Source organism: Chaetodon trifascialis, chromosome 3 (genome assembly GCF_039877785.1).
Source record: "Chaetodon trifascialis isolate fChaTrf1 chromosome 3, fChaTrf1.hap1, whole genome shotgun sequence".
Lineage (NCBI taxonomy): Eukaryota > Metazoa > Chordata > Actinopteri > Chaetodontiformes > Chaetodontidae > Chaetodon > Chaetodon trifascialis.
The window spans coordinates 29,239,070-29,264,349 of NC_092058.1; the positions used below are offsets into that span (position 1 = coordinate 29,239,070).

General features: G+C 40.5%; 1 protein-coding gene across 2 annotated transcripts; it reads right to left on the bottom strand.

Annotated features, from left to right (window-relative positions):
- On the bottom strand, positions 1-25,244 carry LOC139328802 (3'-5' exoribonuclease HELZ2-like). 2 transcript variants are annotated; one of them, XM_070958826.1, is made up of 20 exons: positions 25,145-25,244; positions 20,496-22,100; positions 18,832-19,015; positions 18,004-18,111; positions 16,384-16,907; positions 15,649-16,287; positions 14,692-15,490; positions 14,464-14,539; positions 10,879-14,296; positions 10,672-10,757; positions 10,369-10,491; positions 8,370-8,525; positions 8,130-8,274; positions 7,603-8,043; positions 5,939-6,131; positions 5,012-5,158; positions 4,631-4,840; positions 4,333-4,489; positions 1,795-1,962; positions 1-1,704 (listed from the first exon to the last, which is right to left on the bottom strand). In XM_070958826.1, exons 2-20 carry the CDS (start codon positions 21,845-21,847, stop codon positions 1,592-1,594), a joined length of 9,039 nt encoding a protein of 3,012 aa, XP_070814927.1. In that variant the 5' UTR covers positions 21,848-22,100; positions 25,145-25,244; the 3' UTR covers positions 1-1,591. The 2 variants fall into 2 exon arrangements, with proteins under 2 accessions (XP_070814927.1, XP_070814926.1); XM_070958825.1 differs by having other exon boundaries at positions 25,024-25,210.
- Positions 25,245-25,280: the final 36 nt, after the last annotated feature.

The following is a 25,280-nucleotide window of genomic DNA, read 5'->3' on the forward strand; positions in this document are numbered from 1 at the left end:
AAATCAAATCAACTTTATTTATATAGCACTTTTCATACATAAAATTGTAGCACAAAGTGCTTCACACAGAAAAAGAAAACAAAACAAGACAAATAAAAGCAAGAACCCCACCCTCCCGCCCCCATATGTCCCTCCCACCCCCACCGACACAGACTCTCTCACACACACACACACACACACACACACACACACACACACACACACACACACACACACACACACACACACACACACACACACACACACACACACACACGAGATAGATATACATAGATAATGTAACAAGGTTATAAGATTTTAATTTAGAACACAATATTTATTATTTATTTAATTAACAATTTAAATCTAACAACACAGAACGTAATCAAACCTGTCAATCATTTTTTGTCAATCCCATTCTTTGCAGGATTGTTCTAAACACGAGTGAAGCATGACAAAAGGTAAACACACAAGATCACATTATCACAGATATGTACAGATCCACAAAAAGTGTCATCAGGACAGACATAAAATTCCCACCCCCACCCAAAAACAACATTCATTTGATGTGATCCAAAGATTATATTTGTTCCTTTATGTAACTTTCACATACAAATACAGTATGTATAGAGAACAAATGGGCTATTCATTTATGCCTCAACAGTTACCTCCATCCGAGTGTGGCCGTGTTTTTGGTGCCTGTAAACAGGTGGTTGTTTTGACCACAGAATTTAAAAAACTCCTCCGTCTGCTCCTTGCTCACAAAATGACATGTAAAGCATATTTTCTGTTATGTCAACAGACAAAATTATTGTTCGATATAATAACAACAATAACAATAATAATGGTGCTGCTGGTGCTGTTGGTCACTATTGTTAAAAAAAACAATCGGTGCGCAACGCATCTTGGGATATGTGAAGCCGTGAAGGATAGTAGCGATGCATCCTCCAAAAACAGTGAAAAGGAGAATGCATTTGTCGGCTGCATTTGGAGGACCCTTTGAATTTGGACGAATTGGGACAGCCTTCGCGCAGTGCTATGACGTAATCGGCCTTCAAGTACGTCCTCCGAAGGATGCAGCCCCTGAATTGGGACACAGCCTATGACTGCGAGGCAGTTCAAGTTTTAAGGCCAGGTGTCCTACAATAAAAACAGATGCTGACTCAATCCTCAGTAAACAGGAACAATGTGGTTATTCTCTACATTTCAACAAAATCTAAAAATGAATTAAAAGATACAAACAGCAAGAGCTGAACTCTGTCTTTTGTCAGCTGTCCAGAATTAAGATTAGTATATTTCAGCCTACAACTTGAACACATTTAAAATTCTGGTAAAAAAAAAACCAACAACATAGAAAATACAAAAAACAAAAACAAAAAATCAGAGTACTCAGACTTTGAACCTGAAAGTTTAGAATTCAAATGAACACATCTAACAATACAATTCTCCATAGTTATTACAGAAGTTGTAGGATTTCCTATTGACAAAGCACAAACACTGCAGCATCATAGAAAAAATGAAATAAAATAAAATAATGAAAAAATTAATACATATATGGTCTCTGTTGCTTGTAGAAATCAAGTCTCTTAAAAATAGATAGAGATCAGCTAGCTCAGCAAGCACAATGCACTGAAATCTTGCCCGCATCTGTCAGTGCACCATGAAGCTTGTAGTGTTCCAGGAGTTTTTTCCAAGCTCCACTGTGGCTGAGCAGCTTTTGGTTTCCTTCGAGAGGACAGAAACATTTGATATGTGAAGCTACATATGAGTTTTGAGCTGTGATCATAGGCAGAAATGTGAGCTGCAGTATCTTACCAATGATGCACAGTCCCTCCTTGGCCCTGGTGATGCCCACATTTATTTGGTTGGGATCGCCCACAAAGCCCAGGTGTTTGGACAGCCAAGCTCCATCTGGTTCACTCTCAATCTCTTCACTTGGCAGAGAGCATACTGTAGATATGATGACGTAACGCCATTCACTTCCTAGAGGACAAAATGTTGTGTCACACCATGTCACACAATGAGCCAGCGTTAAAAAAATTGCAGATATTTCTTTGGTTTCCTCTGGCCTGCACTGCAATACCAGATTGAGTCACTGCTGTTTACGTGGCCAGAAAGTGTCTAAATAATGAAAAAAAAAAAAAAAAAACATTGAACAGGGGATGAAGAAAAGGCTGAGAGTAGAGGATCAGCTTGTCTGAGACGTGTGTAGGGGGAACTACAATCATCAAGGTGGGACAAAATGAAAGTATGGATCAATAATTCAAGTTCTGTAGATGACAACATACCCCCCCCCTTTTTTTTTTTTTAGATATCTTAGTGAAGAAAACAGGACTGAACAAACTGAACAAGTAATATTCTGATCAAAGATGACACCAAGATTCTTAGTGGCAGATATGTTCGAGTGAAAGGAAACAATAAACTGATCAACTGCAGAGGAAAAGCTATCAGGACCAATTGAAAGAATTTCTGTTTTGTCAGGGTTTAGGTGGAGGAACTTATCCGAGATCTTTTCTTTGGTTGCAGCAATCATGGAAGGAAGACAGCTGATTTTTAGGGGTATTTATTTAGGTTATTGGGTTTAGCAGAGACACAGATTTGTGTATCATTAGCATAAACACTGACACATCTTGAAACAAAGCTAAACAAAGCTTCAGTAGCATGGTGGCACAAGTGGTAACACTGTCGCCTCACAGCTAGAAGGTCCCCGGTTTGAATCCCGCTATGGGCGCTGGTGGCATGTCCTCCACCATGCCTTGGTGCCTGCTGCTCGAGGAAAAAGGGGCCTTTCTGTGTGGAGTTTGCATGTTCTCCCCGTGTTCACCCGGGGTTTCCTCCATAATAACCCCCACTAAAAACATGCAAGAAGATCACCACCTGACCAATGGTCCCCGGGCGCGAGCGTCAGCGTTGCCTGGCAGCTGGCAGCCCACCGCTCCTGGTCTGCCGCGGAGGATCGACAGATTGAGGATGGGTCAAATGCGGAAAAAACTAATTTCACGGAAAGCATGGCGTGTAGTGCAACTAACACCTTGTGTAATGTGATTAATAAAGTACGTTTCTTCTTCTTCTTCTTCTTCTAAACAAATAACCCAGAGGAAGCATGAATGATGAGAAAAGTATTGTTCCAAGGACTGACCCCTGAGAGACACCACACAACAGGAGAGCTGAGGAGGACACTTTGTTGATATGGATATTGAAATATTTCTTTGTCAAATAGGAATGAAACCATTTTAAAGCTGGACCAGAAATGCCAACACAGTTATGCAACCTATTGTGTTAAATGGCAAGGTGGATGGTGTCACTGATGGCAGCAGTCAAATCCAGCAGGATGAGAATGGAGCATTCACCTTTGTCTTCATGCACAAGAATATCATTGGTTACTCTCAGTAAAGAACTCTCAGTACTTGAGATGAAAGCTGGATTGAAATTTGTCAAAGATTTTTTGGCCCTCAACCAACTTCAGGAATTGGTCAGTGACATTTTTTTGAGGAGTCTGGATAAAAAGGGTAGTTTGAAGATTGGTCTGTGATCTCTAACTGGGCTGGGTCTAAAGACGCTTGACAAAAAAATTGAGAGCAAGCTGGGACCTAAGACAGGATAGATGGAAATGTATAGGAGGAGGGATGCACATGAGCTGCACTGTTCATGAGAATCTGCAGGGAGACAGGAGCAAATTCAGACAGTCAAGTATGACGGCTGAATGTGTGGATGGTAAAACAGTCGGTGAAAAAACTGGACCTCAGACCATCGATCCTGCCTACAAAATATATAAGAAATTTTCACAGTCAATAAAAGATGAGGCTGGAATGACAGGAGGAGAGGGATTTATAAACTGCTAAACAGTGCTGATCAGGAACATTGGGTTGTGTTTATTACTATTGATCAAGCTAGAAAAGTAGGCAGCTCCCACATTTTAATAGTCTGATTCAGTTTAAGCACTTGTTTCTGAGGATGAATCACATTACATTCTTTAATTTATCTACATTAATTAAACTACATTATAGTTATTACTCCTCTCAAAACACATGTAGGCCTCGTTTTCATTCCGATTGCCAATAAACACATCGTTTATTTATTTATTTATTTATTTATTTATTTATTTATTTATTTATTTATTTATTTATTTATTTCTTGGGATTATTATGTATATGTAAATTTCCATTCATGCTTGGAATATCCCTTTTATTTTTGTAATACTGTGATATATACCGTCATATGATAATACTGTTAACAAACAAACAAACAAATTAAAAAAAAAAAAAAAAACATGATAGAAATTTTAGGTCATATCACCCACACCTACTGATTACATGTTAACACATTAATTAGGTAAAAGAGGTACACTGTCACCTTGGCTTTTAGTGATGGTGGTAACGGTGATTCCATTCATTTTCTTCTTCTTCAGCTCGTCTTTGATTTCTGATACTTGGGCATTATATGGTGACAGAATCACAATACTTTGCTGTTTGATTTTAGCATTCTCCACCAGCTTTTCAGCAATGTCAATCTGCAAGAGAACCACACCAAAAGCAAATATAATTAATGTCACTGAGTACTCAGGTTAATCACTGTATAGTAAATTTTACCCTGTATTTTAATTTCACTATTTAAAATCAATAAGGAGACACAAAGGTGTCCGATACAGTACCACTTTGGTTCTCTCTTCATGGTTTGCTTTGGAGTTCTCATTGCCCTTGGCTGTGCTGACAACCAGACTGATGGTCTTTCCTTCGATGTCCCCAAAAACGATTGGCATTGTCTTGTTGTCAACACGGAAGACACTGTTCGGCTGCTGCACCCCAGTGTTCAGCTTTCCCTCATAATATTCATTTGATGGGAACTTGCATATGTCCTTATGCTATGAAGGCACAGAACTGATAGTTGTTGAATACAGTTTAAAATATTAAACACATAATGAACTGTGATAATACAATATTGCTACAATAAATATAAAATACACTGTATAATGTACATAACATAAACTATGTGTGTGTGTGTGTGTGTGTTTGTGTGTATTTAATGTTCTCACCATCCTGTACTGGGTGTCCAGCATTACTGTCCTCTTTTTGTGTATTGTATAATAGCGTTCAAACAGCGACTTGGCCATCCCCAGCTTCCTCACACGAGAATTCTTCACAATGGGACGTAACTGTTTGTGGTCACCGATCAAAACAATCTGAAACGTACATTAATGTAAGACAGAGTAAATAACGACTTTAATTAGAGTGACTAACATCAAGTAAGTGTTACTAAGCAGTGATGAAACCAGTGCCCCAAACTCCTCTAATTTCAAGACAGCCAGGTGTAAAAATAACCAGTCAGATGGAGGTCAGTGGGTGGCAGCTTAGCCGCCAACCCTCATTTGGAGAACCCTGTGTCCAAAACGGATGAGCTTGATCCTATTGTGGGTGTGAATGTGCTCAACAAATCTGCCCATTATATTTTGATACTTCTTGTGCACAAGTAAAAATTCTGATTAGGGCACAATGGAACAGACCATGAGAACATCAGAAACATAGGAAGTATTCCCTGTGGACAGTATTTGAAATACTTTTAATGGGAATTTGCCCAGTAGTTTCTGGGGTTTGCATTAGACCAAACTGTTGGTCGAAGGAAGGGTTTACCTGACAGAGGACTAGAGAAATGATTGGGGCAGTTACAATTATAGTTAGGAATGATCCATTGATGATAATGATTTTCCATGGAAACTACAAGACTAGTAGATGTCATAATGCCTTTGTCAGCCCAGTATTACAAGACATGATATGAAAAGTCATTACATATTTGATAAGTACTAGGCAATAAAAAAAGGATATTCTAACTTTCAAACTCATTGTGCTTTGAACATGTAATTTCAGCAGAATTTTCAATCAAGGCACAAAGAAAGCAACATTGATCTTGAGTATACAGGCACATTACGGACAAGCAGGAAACTGAAGTTAAATGAGAAGCTCACCTTTTCTGGTTTGTTGCAGACTAATGGAATCAGGGCCTGGGGTTCAGTGGCCATTCCACATTCATCAATGAGGATCTGACGTGCACTGACTGTCTTAACCAAGCTTGGGGTGGAAGACTGTGTACATGTGCACAATATGATGTCATGTTGTTTAAGCTCATATGTCCGAGCATCTCTGAGAAGTTTTTTGTATCTACAGGAAAAACAACCCACAACATTAGAGCTGTGATTCAAGTTCAAAGTGATGTTGAACAATTGCTTACTTACTCTTTTCTTTTTTTTCTTTTTCTTTTCTTTTTTTTTTTTTTTTTCCCTTCCAGTACTGTCTGTCATCTAGTGGATGGGACAGTCCTGAATGGGGCTAGTTTGGACTCTACCAGAGGTGGAAGTAACAAATTACATTTAATCTCATTACAGTGAGTGTGTGTACTTGTACTTTTTGGAATATTTTTTACTGGCAGTATTTTTACTTTTACTTAAGTACTTTTTGTAACAAATATTTTGTTGCTTTTCAAGTTACACCCATTACAGAATAAATATAAAAGTCACATGAAAATTCATAACCTGTGTGAGAATGGAACAAATTGTGATAAATCAGCAGCTACAGCGGAGACAAAGCTGCTGTTTTTTGGTCCAAGACACTTTCAAAAGCATAACTGATGAATGTGTAAGTTCACTAGCTGATTGTCGGATTCAAGGGGTGTAGTCTGTGAACGGTACAACAATGCACAATAATGCACTAAAATTCAGAGAATTAGATGACTAGTGACAATATGTCCTGAGAATCTTCAACCAAAGAAGTAGAATCAAGAACATATTGTTGAGGACTTTGCAGTGCACAAGAGTTGCAAAGTAGCATAGCAGTAGTGTGCACATTGCACAGTGTGTAAAACCTGTGCTTGTGCCTATTATTATTATATTATTGAACATTTTTACTTTTAACTTTCAATTCTTTGCTTGCTGTGCTTTTAGATCATTTATTGCAAGCCTTTTACTTAAAATTTGTGGAATATGCTGGAACTTATGAATTTCCCTTGGGGATGAATAAAGTATCTATTTATCTATCAATTTATCTTAAACTTCTATGCTTTAATACATGTGTTTATGTCTGCAACCGCAGTGGAGTTTATATTGTTTGTGTTTTCTGCTTTGGTGATTTTTATTCTGCTGTTAAAGTGAAACCACTGCAATAATCAGTTGTAGACATGAGATTTTAGCCACATCACCAGACTTTCAGTAGTGAATGTGCACAGGTATCCTTAGCCCCCTTCAATCATTTACATGTCAATACCCTGTGTCTAACAATGCCCCATTTATCAATATTGACCAGCACTGTCAAAGCAAGAGCCCAATTGTTTGCTGCCATAAACTAATGATAATGCTTACCTTCTGTTGATACTATTGAAACATTTCCTGTAGGTGTTTCACAATAAGTGTTTTAATGTGAAGGCAAATGTTGACTATGAAGCAAGATTAGCTAATGAAAGCTTGACTCCTCATACAGTGACAGTTTTCCTGTCTTGAGGGAACATACAAGTTTGCCAACATGAAAAACTGTGGCTGTCTCATGTAGCAAACAAGTCAGTCATGATTGCTGGACTATAATATTAGATTAAAAAATTTAAAAAAAAAGTAAAGTAAAAAGTAAAATCAATTTAACTTACTCTTTCACCTCTTCAGCAGTCAGCTCTTCTATTTTCTCACAGGTTAATTGATTGCATCTCAGTTCTTCTATTTCCTCAAGGGCAAGCTGAATGTGTTGGAGTTCTGCTTTTTCTTCAAAACCAAGTTGAATGCATAGGAGCTTTTCTTTTTCCTCAAGGGCAAGTTGAATGCATCTGAGCTGTTTTTTTTCCTTAAGGGCAAGTACAATGCAGCGGAGCTCCTCTATTTCGTCAAAGGCCAGTTTGATGTGTCGGAGCTCTGCTTTGTCTTTAAGGGCAAGCTGAATGCGTAGCAGCTCTTCTTTTTCCTTGAGGGCAAGTTGAATGGATGGGAGCTTTTCTTTTTTCTCCAGGGAAAGTTTAATGCGTTGGTCAAAATCTTTTATTTTACCCGAATAGGGGTTTTGGTCCTCTCGCATGCGGTGATGTAGAGTGATGCTCCTAAAACCACATAAAAAATGCCAGTGTTAGATCATGAAGGGAAAAAATTCAAAACGGAGTCTCATCAGCTAGTGTGAGTACAGTACCTGAGCGCTGGTTTGGCAGGTTCCTGGCGTAGAGCTCTCTGGGAAAAGTGAAGGGTGCAGTCTGGATAAGGGTAATCAAGCATCTCCACTTGTTGGCTGTAGACCCTCAGGGGCCTTAGGCTGACCCCAAACTTTAACAGGTAGTCTGTGTTACAAAAGTAAAAGACACACATACAACACAAGTTATAGTAACACAAAGAAATGCAGCTGAAATTTTAGTAGAGAAACAAAACAACTTGCCTGCAACAACATCAACAGACTTGTTGGATGGGCCGCAGTAGAGAATAACTTCTTTCTTGTTCACATCCTGGGGGTCAACAAACTTCCTTTGTTTCTTAGAGTTCAGCTCAAAGAAACGGTATACAATGTACACGCCTACTATTGTCTTTCCAGTTCCTAAGAAACAAATGGGAAAATGGCTTAAGCATTTCTGCAGAAAATATGAAGCATGAGGGCTCTATTTTCGACTCTGCCGCTGGCGCTGCGCAGGCGCGGCGCAAAGTCAGGTCCGCTGCGCCGATGGGGCGTGGCGGCGCAGACTCCACCTCCTTCTCATTTCAGTCCCACCCAGCAGCGCAACTCAGAAAGAGGGAGGGGACAAGGCGTGGAGTGGGTTTGGCACAGCCCAGTCAAATCTTCACCAATCACAGCAGCTCCTCGCCTCACCTTTAAGAACTGGAGGCTCATGGCAAGTTTCCAGGAGACTGATGTCACTCATGTCTCCTGTCATCCCTTTGTATTACTTTGCACAACCGTTTGTATATACTGTTTATTTTTTCTCAGTATATATATATGTATATATTGTTTTACATTGTGTTCTATATTTTGTTTTATATTTTGTTTATATATTTATATTTTCAATATAAATATTTTGTTTTTATATTTGCTTTTTATGTATATAGCTCTCTTTCTTTTCTTTCTTCTCTAATCTTATTCTAATTCTATTCTTGTAAGGAGCACTGCAACAAAAACAATTTCCCCTCGGAGATAAATAAAGAATTTCTGATTCTGATTCTGATGTCTAAATATGAGGTCCTTAGATGGTAAATCCTTGGCCTCCTCTTCATCCTCCTCAAAGCAATGATGTACTCCATCGTTACAGATAACGTTCAGCATTACAATGATAACATTTGTATTTGGAATGAAATGACGTGGGTAATAGCGGACAACGATCATCACTTACGTTTTTTCATGTGTCTGTCTCTCTCTGTCTCTCGAGTGCTCTGAGATAGATGCAGTATATATGCTCTGTAGGATGCCACGGCTGTTTCTGGTTGGCACAGCGGCGTTAACCGATTAGTTCGCATCCCTGTTTCACCTGTGTACATTCGGTCAGGGTGAGTGACCATTACGCGCGCCGAACGCGCTTGTATGTGCTGACTCAGACACTTACATTGAATCGTCGCTGTTGCTAATTATTGATCGCAGTGTGCGTTCGATGACTGACCGAGCACTGCTGAAAACGCCGTTAAAACCACGCTGCCGTCTTGTTGACGGTGTGATATATGGCGTCATCACGTTTTCAGTGGATAGCTGTTATTACCTAGCAGCCACACATCCAGAGGGGTGTCCCCCTGAAAGACTGTAGGGATGCTAGAATTTGCCAGGATGAACGAGTCATGTGCCGACCCGGGGAAAGTGGCATACACGTTTGTCACCAGGCAATTTGAGTCACAGATCACCAGACATCCCTGTTTCACCTGTGTACATTCAGTCAGGATGAGTGACCATTACGCGCTTTCGATGTGGTCAGATGATATACGGATCAAAATATGTAAATTTAGGTCTGACTGTATGTGCTGACTCAGATAGTTGCATTGAATCGCGGCTGTTGCTAATAATTGATCGCAGTGAAATGCCAGACACTGTGGAAACCTGCCTGTGAGGTGTTGGTGACGTGAGCGCACGACTCCGCCGGTTTACAAAAATCCACTTGCGCCGCCGGCGCACAGAGTTGACCAGGTCTGAGGTGGCGAGCTTTCAGCGCACTTTTACGCCGCCGGCGCAGACCGAAATGGTCGAAAATTCCAATGCGCCGGCTCAATATGCCGACACCTCCCCCCTACTGCGCCGCAACGCCCATCCTGGCGCACCTCTGTACGCCGGTCTACCAAAATACCAAATGCGCCGTGCGCCTGCCTGCGCCGCTCGAAAATACACTGCGCCGGTGGCGCAGCCTGCACCGCGCCGGCGGTGGAGTCGAAAATAGAGCCCTTAGAGTTAAAGTTCCAGCTCTCACCTGGTGGTCCCTGTATGAGTGTGAAGGTATTATCTAAAGCTTTATCCACAGCAACATGCTGACTCAGATTAAGCTTTGGCAGTCCATTTGGTAGCTCTTTCCTCATGGTGTGCCATGTTTTTACTGCAAAGACAAAATGACAAATTGTTTTTGCAAGCAAAAGAGGTAACAAGTTAATCAAATTTAAAAGATGCTACAGGAATATACAATGCATTTTTCTGTGTTTTCAGTTTCATGCATGACTCACACAGGTACAAATAATTAAACTCTATGCAACTAGTAACAACTGACTAATGGACATACCCTCTTTTGGAATGTGTTGTCCAAGTGCTATAGTCTTGACAAGATCACATGCAGATCTAATGCTGACCACAGCATTTTCTTTACGGCTACAAAAACAAAACAAAAACAAGAAAACGCTACATATTATTGCAAGAAAAATGTGAGATGGAAAATATTGAAAGTCAAACTATAAGCAATGTTGCACTGTTATTGTGAAACTACACTTACATGTCAGGCAGGAGCTTTGGGATTATTTCAACTGTGAAAGAAGTGTTTTTCTGAAAGACACATTCAGGAATGGTCTTCATCGGAAGGTGACTGACATAGAATTCCACTTTTCTTCCTTCATTTGGAGGGTTTTTACTTTCTTCTACTTTTCTTGTGACAGCATGAGCCACCCATGTAAACTCTCTCGGGTCCACCAGTGTGGAATGTTCCAGGTTTGAAGTCAACGTTAAACCTCTTTTCCGTACGCACAGTAAGCATTTTGAAAGGTTACATTCAATGGACCATTCATTGAGCTGTGCCAGAGGTAAGATGAAGCTTCCTGTTATTGTGCCCTCCTGTTCTTGATTGAAGTTTACCACCAAGTTCTCGATGATTATGCTGTCACTTTCATCCACTGCAGTTGCAGCAGATTCCATCTCACACAGCGGTTTCCAGATTCGTATATACTCCTCCGTGTCACTATAATGAATCCTTGATGGATCATCTGCGGATCTGGAGAAGCATGTGATGGGGCTTTGGACATGGTCCACACAAATCTCAAACTTTGGTTTAATGCGCACCAACTGAATAGCAGGCATGAGATAACCTCTTTTTACCTCTGACGTCATTTGGACCTGAAGGGTGTCACCTGTTTGCAACTGGAGGTTCATGTCAACCTCATGTCCCACTTGTACCTTTGGTCCCTCCTGCTTCTCGGATGTGGAAGTGTTAGTCTTGGGATGAGGCATCTCAGATAATTGTGGCAGAATGTTTTGTTTTTCCACTTGCTTTGTATTAACATCCAGTAGGAGAAACTTTGCGTGATCCCAGTTTTCTGCATCAATTGCTTCAACAGTGGCTTTCCATATTGTCAGTGGAAGCTCAACACAGGGACCACTGTCTGGAATTTTCAACTCTTGGTAGATTTGCATGTTGTCAACTGTGTAGATCCGCTTTTTCCATGTAAGAGTGATGCAATGATTTGCTTCATTGTACAATGGTTGGTCCCACAACTGTAAATCTTTGTACATAATTGCTAAACTCTCTGCAAACACATTCTTGTTAAAAGGAAATGACACTACAAAACAATCTCTGTTGGGATCTGCACACACAACAAAGGCTAACTTTGAAGAATTTTGTTTTTTCATGCTCACTGCATAGGAGATCTGCTCAGCCTTTTGTTCATAGTCTTTTGCATTCTTCATGCTGTGCTCAAATTGAGTGCACAGAGTTGAAATCTCTGCTCGGGTGTATTGGACATCCCTGTTGCATATGAAAGAGTGCAAAAGTCTCTGCAAGATGAGGTCCATGTATCGCCGTATGGGTGAGGATGCTTGTGTGTAAGATCTTACGTTCAGAGAATAATGCCCAACCCCTGCTTCGGGAGAGGAGTTGAAACGAATGACATAAGCTTTACTAGAGCACCTTCTGAACTGATCAATGAGTGGCTGGAGCATAGGGTGGATGTCATCTGCAGCAATCAGGTCCACCATTTTGTCTATATCACCTGTAGTGGCAGCTGATTGGATATCTTTCCAAACTTCTGTAAGTATGCAGAAATTTTCACTGTTGGGAGCGTCTTCATCATGGTCAACTTTGTGCCGCACATGGAAAGACATTGGGATTAATCCTGCACATTTACTCTTTCTTAATTCTTCCACCTTTTCAGGATCTGGTTTTGCCTGACAGCGAAGGGGTGTGTAATATCTGGTTTTTTCAAAGCTAATCAAAGTCTCAGATGCAAGTGTATTGAATAACACACTCAGCTCTTCAATCATGAGATTGGCTTTGCGCTTTCCAGGCAATCTCTGATTATCAGGTTGAGAATAAGCCCAATCCAAAAGTCTAATCTTCCTTTGAGCTTTTGCAAAACAATAAGCCACTGTGACACAGTCTTCTACTGTGTCAAATTTAGGTCCCTCTCCATATCTTTTGGAGATAATCTTCTCTGCCTTTTCATAAGACAACTGTGCATTGGACTTGATCAGTGACAACTGGAATTTGGGCTTGCCAATGATCTCATGTGTTTGCTTGTTTACTTTAAACATTAGTGAAACCACTCTGCACTCTTGACCCAACAGAAGACTGAAATGTCCGGTGCTCAAATCTTGAGGGAACATATGAACGGGGTTTTCCCCACTGCAGTAATATGTAGTACCGCGTTGTTTTGCATCCTCATCCAATTCACCACCTGGACTCACAAAGCTGGCCACATCTGCAATGTGGACTCCCAACTCATATTGGTCGCCAATTTCCCTGACACTGATGGCATCATCCAAGTCTTTTGCTCCTTCTGGATCAACAGTGAAAGTGATCACATTGCATATGTTCTGTCTGTTTGCCTTGTCTTCATCTTCCCAGGAAAAACCCTCCACTGATGTAGATGTCATGGGTGCAACTTTAAATTCTTCATTCAGGATCCTTAGTCCATCAGCCAACGATCTTCCTACTGGAAGTATGTCTATGACTTTGCCCAATGGATAACGACAGTGTTTTTTCCAGCCTATCACTTGCACCACAAATACATTGTCCTGCTTGAGCTTTTCATTGAGACGTTCATATGCTGCAACTGTCCACTGTCCATTAATTTGCTCCCATATTGGAATGAAGTTACGTCTTTCCTTGATAATCAGTATACATATTTTGGGCGCTGATTTTGTAATGGGCATCATTGTCCTTCTGACAAATTTGTCTTCAGAATTCTGTCTTGGTTTGCTGTGATCTTCATCCTCTAGCACGCACACAAGTACACGAGCTGATTCTGCTTCCTTAGTGATGCTGACTACTCTTGCTGTTTCTATGACCACTTCATCTCCAGTGAAGACCATGCTCAGGTTTCTCCTTCCCTTAATGCTTATACGTCTGGTAGGGTTTTGAAATGGAATGACATAACCTCTGTTGTATGACTCCCTGACCAACTTTCCTTGTTTGTATATCTGTGGTTGTTTTTTACATAACTCCAAAAGATCTGTGCCAACATGAGCAATATTGGATGGTGATCTGGACTTGTGGTGATCTAAGTCTTCACGTTCAAAACGGTCTTCATCTGAACTGTATTCTGTTTTCAGCTGTTCATATTCATCTTTCAACTCTTGAAGAATTGCATCACTGAGAGTGTTGCTTTCATCCACCCCTTCAGACTTTTGAAACCTTGCAGTTTCCATAGCATCTTTTTCAAAGAAATCTTTGGTGAAATGTTGTGGAGCAGCACTATTGTTGTTGATGCAATGGTCCATGTAGCTCTTCCAGACTCCTGAGCATTTCCCAAAGCAACACAGGGCAGCAGCATCTCCAACCACAACCACATGGGACTGGGCCCTAGTCATTGCTGTGTTTAACACGCGGGCATCATTGAATAGCTCCAGTCCAGGCAGGTGAGATGTTTTAAGGCTGTCACGTGTTTGCACAGCTGACATTACAACTGCTCTGAACTGTTTGCCTGTTAACACATTAAGACATTTATTATGTGAAATTACAATAAAACATATGAAAGGTAATGCAAGTATGGTGTTTGAATACACAGATGTACTGTTATTGTTTAACCATCATTTGTGAATAATAATGGGATAATCATACAGGAGTTCTTAAATCTTAAATTAATATTACCTTGCACATTTGCAAGATTTTCAACATGGACTTTTGCAAGGCCTCTTCTCGAAAGCGCTGTCCTAATGTGCCGAACCTACAAACCATAAGAAAAAACGGAGATAATTAAAACTCTGAAACCACCAAACCTAACAATGAAAGTGCTAATACACTGATGTAGAAATCTTCACTGTTTCATTGGTTGAATTAATTTTTTTTCAATCTTGTGACTGCAAAGTTTTAACATACCTGAATTCCCTCTGATAGAACACAAATTGAGCTTTGGTCCTTGGTCCCCCAGGTCAATGGCCAGTGGTCGAGAATTTCTTTCACTTCTTGAACCACTTTGGCAACCTCTTCTTTGTTAAACCAAGACATAGAAACAGTGTCCAAGAGGCACTCTCCCCTAACATGGTGAAACTTCAGGGCATGGCCATTTGTGGGAGCTGGAATATTTCCAATAGCTTTGATAATATCATTCTTACCAACATAGAAATGGGTGGACACAAACTCCACAATTTCTTTGGTTGAGCGGTAGTTTTCACTGAATATAATTCTACTGCTCTGGGCAGCATCACACTTATGGCCTTGATAGTAGTGGAACAAGCGATTAAGGAGTGTGTGATTTGAACGGTGATGATCATCAACTGAGAAAAGCTTGGGTCCCATTTGCATGTGATCTCCAGCCAAAACAACTCTGGTGTTTGGCCCAGCAAGACCAAGGGCCATCAAGGCTTCACATTCTAGCATCTGAGAGGCTTCATCAATTAGTATGTGAGTGAAGTATCCCTCTGGGAGCTTTAGGTTGTGAAAATGTCTTGCCATTGATGTGGTGGTTATGACTATCCTGTGGTGATCTAGGGTAGCTTTTGTTGGTAGTAGAAAGCTCTGTCTGTCCTCAGACAGAAAACAGTATTTCAAAGTAATTTCATCCGTAGCAAACAAAGCATTCCCTTGCTTGTTTGCTTTTATTCGAATTGGCCTCATTCCATCATTTTTTTTGTTGATGAATGGATGGAAGTGATCTCTGACATACAGGTCTGCAGAACTGAAAGGAAGCAAAAAATGTCAAGGGAAAAAAGTACATGTTGGTGTTGTTATATAAAAACTTCAGAGACCTTAGACTAGAATAACACTTTGAATGTAACAGAACATTTAAAAACTGACAATATTTCATTAAATATGCTTTCAATAGTATGTTATTACCTGTTGGTGTGGGTGCAAATTAGCACTTTGTTGTCAGGCTGGTTACAAAGCTCTCTTGCTGCTGTAGCAAGGGTGAATGTTTTCCCGGTTCCAAATGGTCCATAAATGAGGAGTGGTGCTACAAATTTTTGACCACTGGAATTCCCTGTGATAAAGTCAACTGCTGACTGCTGCTTTGTATTTAGCTTCTCATTGTGGGTGTTATTCACAGGAACTCCACAGTTTTTAAGGTCTGGTAGCACTATTTTTGTATCAGGAAGGAGGTCTACAGCCTTGTGCATGGTGCAGAAGCTGTGACGGTTCAGCTGAAACTGCACCTCCATATGATACGATTCATTGCTTTTGAGTACAAGATCAGTGCAACACTTTTTCGACAGTTGCAAATACATTTTGTTGTCACTTGTTCTGTCTTGCAGAATGATGGCTTCATAGACCTTGGATTTTTGACCACTTGAAGATAAAGGGGCTATCAGGCCAGACTGCATGCTTCGTTTTAGTACCTGTCCCTCAGGGGTGTCTGGTGTGAGATTACAAGGAAACGAGACAGCACAGAATACTTGTCCCCGAGGAGCCATCATCATGCCAAACTGTGTACTGTTCAATGTATCCAGCGTTGTAATTTCTCCACAAACATTCAGTCTAAAGAAAATAAGAAAAAAATCTTAGGCATTGTTTTGTAAATAAGCGCATGTTCCAAGCGTTATAACAAGAAAAGGAGAGAGATAAGCATATTACCTTGAAACAACCTGATCCTCTGCCTGTTCCTCACTGTACAGGAAGTGGTGCATTCTTTCTTTGTAGTTCTCTTTATTCAGAGGTGTTTGGTTGTTGTACGTGGATTTACACAGAAAGCTAATCTGAGGAGGTTTGTACTCCTTTAACAGCTCCTCCTGTTCTTCTGTCCTGGACAAACATGGGATGATAACCCTGTTCCCTCGATGCCAACGCTCAACACTTTGAAAGGTGGCTCCATGATTCACAGTTTGTTCTTCAGTGTCATCCAATGACTGCTGGCTCACTCTTACTCTGAGTTTCTTCAAGAGCACTGGTCTCATGTCAAAATCCAGCACTAACCACTGTTCATACAAGCCTGGGTAGGTGGATGTGAAAGATACAGTGATGCCATAGGTCATGTCATCACTGAGAAAGTGTTCACCTGAGGAGTAGATGCAAGGATCAAGGGTCACAGAACCAATGTCACGAAGCGTGAATGAAGCTCCTGGTTCTTGTTTCAGCAGCGCCACATGCACAAGCTGTCTCTGTATATAGAGGAAAGTGGCAATTAAGCATACTATGACAAAATAAAATCATTTCTGGAAATTGAAAGAAAGAACAACTTTAAGAAGATTGTGTGAACGCTACACTGACGCCAAGAAGAGTAACCCATTGCATGATCATTTTCTGACAAGTTATGCTACCAGTGTCCATAAGGCTCTGTGCCTTTGTGCCTCCATCCAGCCATTTCTGCCTTTTCTTTTTCTTTCCTTGTCCCCCTGGATTGTGGTTTACCTGAGTGGTCCATCACAGTGTGTCAGACTGTTGGGCTCCATATCTGACACTTTGGTGAGAAACATGGGGCTCCACAGGAGACGGCCCAGTCAGGCTTTCTGTTCATCGCCTACATCCTCTACTTTATATACAACTACAAGTCTTACCAATTCAAGAAGTTCTATGATGACTCTGCAATTGTAAGCTGCATCAGCAAGGGAAAAGAGGATGAGCACAGGTGGCACAAGTAGATTCTTTAGTGGTGCCATATACCAGGATACTGCTCAAATTAGGGAATTAGGGTATTTTAAACACTGAACACGCATTTTAACTGAGCAGCTCTGTTGTGAGACTGTATCTATTTACCCTCTCCCATGGAGAGAACCACCTTCCAATCTTTGTCCAGGAGGCAGACACTGCCTCTATATTTAAAAGTAGGCTTAAAACTTTCTATGTGCATTGTACGTGCCCATTAAGAATTTTCAAGCAGGAGCACCATAAAGGTTGGTTTGACATCGATAGGGAGGCAATAAAGGGAAGCTACGTATGGTGTAATATGTTTTTCTTTTTTTTTAAATTTAGTTTTAGTTAAAGAACAAAATGTTACAAATAATCAAGTCTGGATTGAACAAGGTGTGAATTAGCATCTCTGCATCAACCAAGGACAGGTGAAAAAAGTTTTGTTTTGTTTTTTTTCCAAAAACTGGGCTACTTTCATGACAATTGGGCATGTTCCTGGGCCACTCATATCACACAGGTGACACTGCCATTTTTGTATGATGTTGTATGAAGTTAGCTATTCAACAGCTTTTTGACATTTTACACAGGAAAGCAACCAACTTCCATGCCTTATTGTAAGAATCTTACCTCTGTTTCAACTTGAAAGTTCCACTGCAGTGTTGCATTGATCTGTTCACACTCCAGAGTTAAATCTTCATCACAAGAGATGCTGACATCATCAACTTGTTCTGATATCTGTTTAACATTTGAAACAGGGAATCAAAATAAAATAATTTAGGATGGTGAAACTAAACATTAAGTTGATTCTACTGTCCATTAGTAATGTTAAAAAAAACATGTACTCAGTTAACAAACCAACTCCCTTAGTTAGAATACAAACTTGTATAATCATCTATTATATTAATATCCAGTTTTTGATCTGTCTGTACATAATGAACAGCCAATTTCTGTAAATGTAATAAAGTAGAAAATAGTTAAGGGAGCTTAAGGGAGCATTCTACAGTGGTGTGAGTCTTTGGGAGGTCGAAATAGCTATTCTTTCTGTCAGGACCCAAAGATTAGTTTCTGCTATTCTACTATCCCTGCAATACACCCAGTCAAGTATCTCCAATGTAGTTCATTAAATGAAGCAAAGTTACATAATGTAGCACTCGAGGAAACACCTGCTCCTGTTATTTTCCATCTTATTTCTACATTTTGTCTGATGTGTATAATGTACTACAGTGTGTATATACTGTCTTGTTTGTGGGTGTCTGGACTGAGAGTACCATAATTTTTTCTTCAGGGGAGTGATAAGTTTGCTTAGACCTTGAAACGGGCTGGTATGCAATGAAGGCTAGATTCAGAGACTCTATGAGACCATGATGTGCCTCTCAGTTCACTGAGAACTGGGCCATCCTGAAAAATAAACAATCATTAACAGAATGAAATAATTGGCCAAAGGATTGTACTCACAATGTGCACTTCATTGCTGCTATTTCTGTATTCCTCCAAAAGTCTTTCATTGTAGGACATAAGACCCTGGGCTTCAATGTTATGTCTGATCTCTTTCTCTTCTGCAGCACGCATCATCCACTCCTGCAGTTCTTCCACTGAATGAGCTTTTGGGCACTTGTTGCCGTACTCGCACGTTTGTGGTCTAGAATGAAAAGACAACTTCAACAGTGTAATACATAGCATATGTTAGTTAAACCACCGCTTAAAAATATTAAAAACTGTAAGATGGAAAATGTATCCTCATTTAGATGTACTACTTATTTTTGTTATTTCATGTCACATCAAAATCAAATCACAACACAGAAAACAAAGAGTGGTACTCATTTCAGTGTTGTCCTGCAGAGAGCAGCGCAGATCTGCCAGTACATGCAGAGCACTGTCATTAGTTTTCATGAAGAGCCAAGAAGGAGCATCATCATTGCCAAAATGAAAAACAATCATCTGTCCAATCACAGTCTGCGGCAAGATCATGGGTAGACATTGTTACAATGGAAATGCGGATGGCAGCCATGACAGACAGCCTTTTACATTAAAACAGTTTCCTGTTTCCAGACTACCCAGCTGCAAGGTTGACACTGTTTACTGTATGTCCAATTACATTTATGATTGAGGAGTGTTAAAACTGCAGTCAATCACAAATGCAACTGAAGGGCTGCAGGTTTTTCCTCCAACCAATCAAGAGCACGCAGTCTGACCAATCAGCTGCCTGAAGACTGAGATCAGCTAATGAAATGAGTCAAGTCTGGTGTGCTGCTGCTTGGTTGGAAAGAAAACCTTCAGCCACTCGGCCCTTTGTGGAATGAGTTTGAGACCTGTGGGATAAATTCATTACTAACTATGAGGAGCTCTTCCAATTCCATTGTGTATTCACTGTTGGACAATAGTGTCCATCAACACCATACAGCATTATGCATGCTTGCATCTTTGAGTGCATGGAGGTAATTTCGCTATTTTACACAATGAACAAACTAAATAATTTAGTTTAGTTTTTAAGATAAGTGTGTTGTATGGAGTTGGGACACAACAAAAACAAAAAATAAGGCTGGCGATGTTCTTTAAGTATGCTGATTGTCATCAAATCCCTCAGCAGAGCACCAAATGTGGATGAGTTCGCCACTGAAAACAGTCCCGGACAAATACACCTTTTCATTCCATTTGAGATTTCATTAAAAAAAACAAAAAGAAACTAGAGCATCTAGCTGTTGCAGAAAATTACCTGCAACAGGTAATTTTCTGAGGAATATTAGTATACGATCAGGACACAAACGTATATTTAGATTCATGTCTTCAGTGGGAATGTATGGGCTTGAAGCGCAGAATGGGGAAGTCCGAAAGTACTGAGAGACTGACTAACACATTGTTGCTCTTGGCCTTTTCATGGCATTTATTGACAATAACAAGAATAGAGTATCACAAGCCTTTAAACAGGAAAAAAAGAGAAAAAGTGTAAGAGCCCCATACAGCTATATGCAGGTGTGGAAATGTAAGGCAATGTTGGTAAAAACTAAATGACTTACACTTTCAGTGTTTTAGGATTGCCCACATAGTGGGACAAAACCATGAAAAAGAACCTGCATGAATCTACAGTGTAGTTGTAAATCAGGGATAGTAGTGTTGTTTACCTCTCACACAGCCAAAACTCAGCTCGGATGTTGTGTGGAGGCTGTCGTTCTCTCCACTTGGTGGTGGTGTCCTCAGACAGCAACCGGGCGTGCTCCAAAGAAGAGCAGTGCTTGTAGAAACTCTCTGGGGAGGACAGGTCCAAGAGACAAACTTTGCAGTACATGGTGACCTGTCGAGGCTCTGTCCGCTCCCGTCGGCTCAGCTGAAGGAGATGAGGTCTAACAGAGAGCCCACTGTGCTCCGCTTTCCACACGGCCATCTCCACCTCACTCTGGGCAGACTGGCAGTGACCAGCCTCATGCCAGCAGGGTTTGCCTTGCCTGACATGACTGCAGTACTTAAACTGACAATTCTGACGAAGCGGGCGCACCTGGCTATAGATGTGCTTCCCACTATTTTCTGATAGGTGATAAACTAAGACTGGATCCCAGGTGTGCGCAGCATCTGCTGAGCAAGTTGCATTCCACCTTTTAGCTGTGAGTTTTTGTGGACGATCATGAAAGCAGTCTTTGCAGAACTCGATGAATTCACCTGAGAACTGTTGGAGTATGCTTTCAGCTGCGCTTTCTGGTGTTACTGAAATGGGCTCAGACTCAATTACAAGTTTTATTAATTCATCTTTATCAATGTTTTTGTCTCTAACATAGTTCCATACAGTGGCCTCTTCATAGCTTCTGGCATAAGTGCATCCCTGTAAATGTTGTGTACATCCAGAGCCCTCAACAAAGAAGTTACACTTTTGGTAAAGAACATTTCGACCAAACTGTCCACATGTAGGCCGCTCAGAGACAGGCCTCCACTGGTCAGAAGCCTTGGTTTTGGCCAAAAGCAGATTTCTACTGCACTTGTGACTGACTAAATGAACTGCATATGTTATTTCCTTCTCCTTGGTAGAACACAGATCACACACAACCTTCAAATCTAGAGTCGCCAAGATGTCACCTCGAGGTTCAGAATCGTCAGACTGATCAGATTCTCTCTCAGACTGCGCTATAAGATGACAGAGAAGGACATGGTCTAATCCATGACGCTTTTCAAATGTCCACACAGCAGCTTCCTCACTGCTTTTAGCAAAGGTACACCGGTTCTTGTGGTATGTGCAACCAGAGCCTTCCACAAAGAAGCAACATACCTCATACTTACTCGGGTTTGGAAACGTAGGGCGCCTTGAAACAGGCCTCCATTTGTTGCCACCTTTGGCTTTGCAGAGCAGGAGATTGCATGTACACTGGTGGTGGACTGATTTTAACTTGTAAGTAATTTCTTTCTCCTTGACAGAGCATTGACTGCATACAAGTTTGAGGTCGTGTGTTGAAAAAAGAGGAGCTAGTTTGGACCCACTAGCTGACATTGTGATACATTCATAATGCTTAAGTCAGCAGCAGGATGTAGGAAAACATGTAAAGGCCCAGTAGATTGAAGGAATGTGCTCCAAGCTTGAGCAATTCTCCTGAAAAGTGTTGGACTACGTCACAATAAAACCAGATTTAGTTTCAAGTTTGATGTACTAAGACACTAAGTAAGGGATCGCCGACAGAATTCAGTCGTATTAACTGTATGTCAAGCTGAAGGCCAAAGTCTGAGAAATGTCCAGCTTGGGTTGTCTGAAAAAGAAAACAACAGAGAAGAGAGCATGCAGTGTACTCAGTATATTCAGAAAGCCAAGAATACTTTTTCCAATAATATTTTTGTGCCACTTTTTTATTTATTTGCAGAATATTTTCAACAGTATGGCCTTAAAAATCAATGTCTAGACTTCCAGGAAGGACACAACGTATGCTTGTTGCTATGGTCACCTGTTAAGCTTAAGACAACCGGACCTCAGTTAAACGTGGTATTAACATGTGATCTGTTAGACCGAAGACTGAACAAACTGGTCAGGAGAGCTGGCTCTGTCCTGGACTGCCCTCTGGACACCATTGAGGAGGTGGGTGAGAGGAGGATGTTAGCCAAACTGACATCGATCATGGACAACCCATCCACCCCCTGCATGAGACAGTGGGGGGCCAAAGCAGCTCCTTCAGTAACAGACTGCTGCATCCAGTGTTTAAGAAAGAACCGCAGGTCCTTCATTCCCTGTTTAATGGCAGCATCATGTAATGTAGCACTGTGGTGATGTTCTTTCCCATTTCTCCATTATAAACCGACTTTTTGTTTTGCACCACCTGCCCCTTTGCCCCTTGAAGCCCAAAGTGCCCTTTTGTCAAAGTGATTTTTTTTTTTTTTTGGTAAGTGTGTATGTGTGAAAGTCCATCTGTGTGACCCAAAATAATAATAAATGAAACAAAATAATAATAATTTAGATCTACCTTGGTCGGTCACATGATCCACAATGTGCCCTCACTCTGCCGTCGCTGCCCAGACGTGCCCTGCTGCTAATCCCTGAGCTGCTGGAGACGGCCACTGCTAGTCTCGCGAAACCGAAGAAGACCCGAGGGAGTAAACAGCTGGTCTGGTGAATAGGTTTTGCAGCGGTATTCGTTTGTGCACGGTGTATTCTTGCAAGATGACTGACGAAGTGAAGTGAGCAACGAGCATCCTCTGTGTCATCCAACTCTGCACACACACTTCTCACAAGTTATAGCCGCTAGTTAACCACACACAGCGTGCTGTGAGGTAAAGTATGTCAGGATTTTTGTTTGTTTGTTTCTGTATGTTTCTCTTATCATGGGCAAAGTGCATTAGAGAGATATCATGAGTTATTTTACTGTCAAGCTGTTTTTTTCCCCCATGTTTCTAGAGGCAATGAGGATGTAATGTGAATATTCATATTGCATAGTGAAATAACATAGTCTATATGTTATTTCACTATGCAATATGAATATTCACATAATTTTGGACTATTACAGTATAAATACAACAATAATAGAAGAATTTGAATTTTGATTTTCTCAACCTCTCATTTAAACATATCAGTACTTGTTTGTTTATAACATTTACACACAAATTAAATATAATATGCATACAAATTATATAACTTTTAGAACCTTGCTGTCTTGTGCAAAGTCGACAGTCAAACTGAATAAAAGCACAAAAATATTTAAATACATGATTTCTATATCACTTAATTATTTTTTACTTTATTAATTTAGCACTAGGAATAATAAAGGGCAGATTATGAATGGATTAAATTTGTGGCTATATAGTACAATTTTTGAAAAGGTATGAAATGTCATATCAGCAGCAGCCTCCTCACCAACCCTCTCAACAGAAGCTGTTCAGTGTACCCCATCAGGTAAAACAGAGATTAATTTTGCTTTGCACTGGCCTCTAACAGATATATGAGGTGTGGACAATGATATGGTATGTTGTGATTCCATGTTAAATTCTTTATGAATATGGGTTGCTATCATTCAACCGGTTATATTGCAAGGTGTGTTTCTGTATGGTGTTTCAAATTCGTGCTCCATGTGTCCCCTTTTAACTTTGAGCACCTGCCCCTCCAAAGGTCTCTGCACGGCCCTGCTCACATTATCCACTACATCTGATGCAATTTCAAAGTTGTTGTATATTTTTTCTCAACTATGCAATCACACTGTATTTATTATCCATATTGGATAACAAACTTTATTTATTTTTATAAACTGTCATACTGTGCACATACATAGACTCAACTTTAATGGCATTTAGCATTCTTACAAAATGTACATAATGTACGTATACATATGTGTTTTCCTATTCTGTATCCTGTACACTTTTGTATCTTTATACCTGTGCCACTGTTTTTGCGTTTTTAATGCTTGCTGGCCGTAACGACTTAATTTCCTCATTTCCTTTTTCCAGATAAGATATCAAGGTACAGGTCACATGTTAAATTCAGTTGTGAATGGGCTCAGTTTGACTGTGGAACAAGTTCTGTTTTCAAAATTATTTTGACACAATGAACTTCATAGCAGAAGCTTGTTGTCTTATTAAATGCAGCGTAAAAACACCACTCTGACAAACAACTGGGCCCCAATCAGAAACTGGGAGGACTACGGGAGTAGATTCTCTCACTCCCCATATGAGATCAAACTCTGAGGTCACAAGATGTTGTCATTGTAACAAAAGTCAGTTGTTATGAACGATCATTAAAGATCATATGTCAGTTGTTTCCTTAAAAATCCGAAACGTCTACAGACGTTTTTAAGCAGATCTGGACCAGCTTCCATCTTAAATCCACTAGATGGCGCAGTTGCAGTCATGTCAGAGGCGGCTAAACAAACTGAATAAAGTCAGAGGCTGACCATGAAGTCTTATTAAAACTATGTTTAGAATTGTAGAAATTGTAGAATATTTAGACACATGTGCAGCAATTCAATCAAAACATTTAAAACTCAAATGTTTGTTTGTATGATTCAAAATATTCTGCTGTGTAGAGTCTACACCCATGTCCACAGCTGTCAGTGAGCTTTACGAGGCTATTTCGAAAACACTGCTAAAACTAGTGTTACTACTACTACCACTACTACTCCTACCATCCTAACTACTGCAGCTAAGGATAATAGTAACTGTCATAATAACAACAACAACAATTCTGATAATTACCGTCCGTTAGGCTGATCTTCACGCGCAGACTGGCTGAGGTCCTGCGTGTTATTGGACGCTATCACGAGACTTGGCTGATCAACATCTGTCCGTGTGAACGTGTCGCATCGTGTGCACTCACCATTAACCGGAGCACATCTGGGGCATCTCAGCTCTCACGGACCTCTCTGTGATGAGCGGGGACAGTCTGCCTGACTTAAGTTTCGTTTCCCTTGTTTTGCGTCAGCATCAGGTTAGGACTCTCCACACCTCCACCC

Excerpts from the sequence above, each read along its gene's own strand:
- LOC139328802 (XM_070958826.1), bottom strand. The coding sequence starts at position 21,847 with ATGTCAGCTAGTGGGTCCAAACTAGCTCCTCTTTTTTCAACACACGAC. Across the intron at positions 14,540-14,691 it reads TTCTATCAGAGGGAATTCAG|GTTCGGCACATTAGGACAGC; the intron begins GTATGTTAAAAC and ends TATGGTTTGTAG. Across the intron at positions 4,841-5,011 it reads TGGACACCCAGTACAGGATG|CATAAGGACATATGCAAGTT; the intron begins GTGAGAACATTA and ends GTGCCTTCATAG.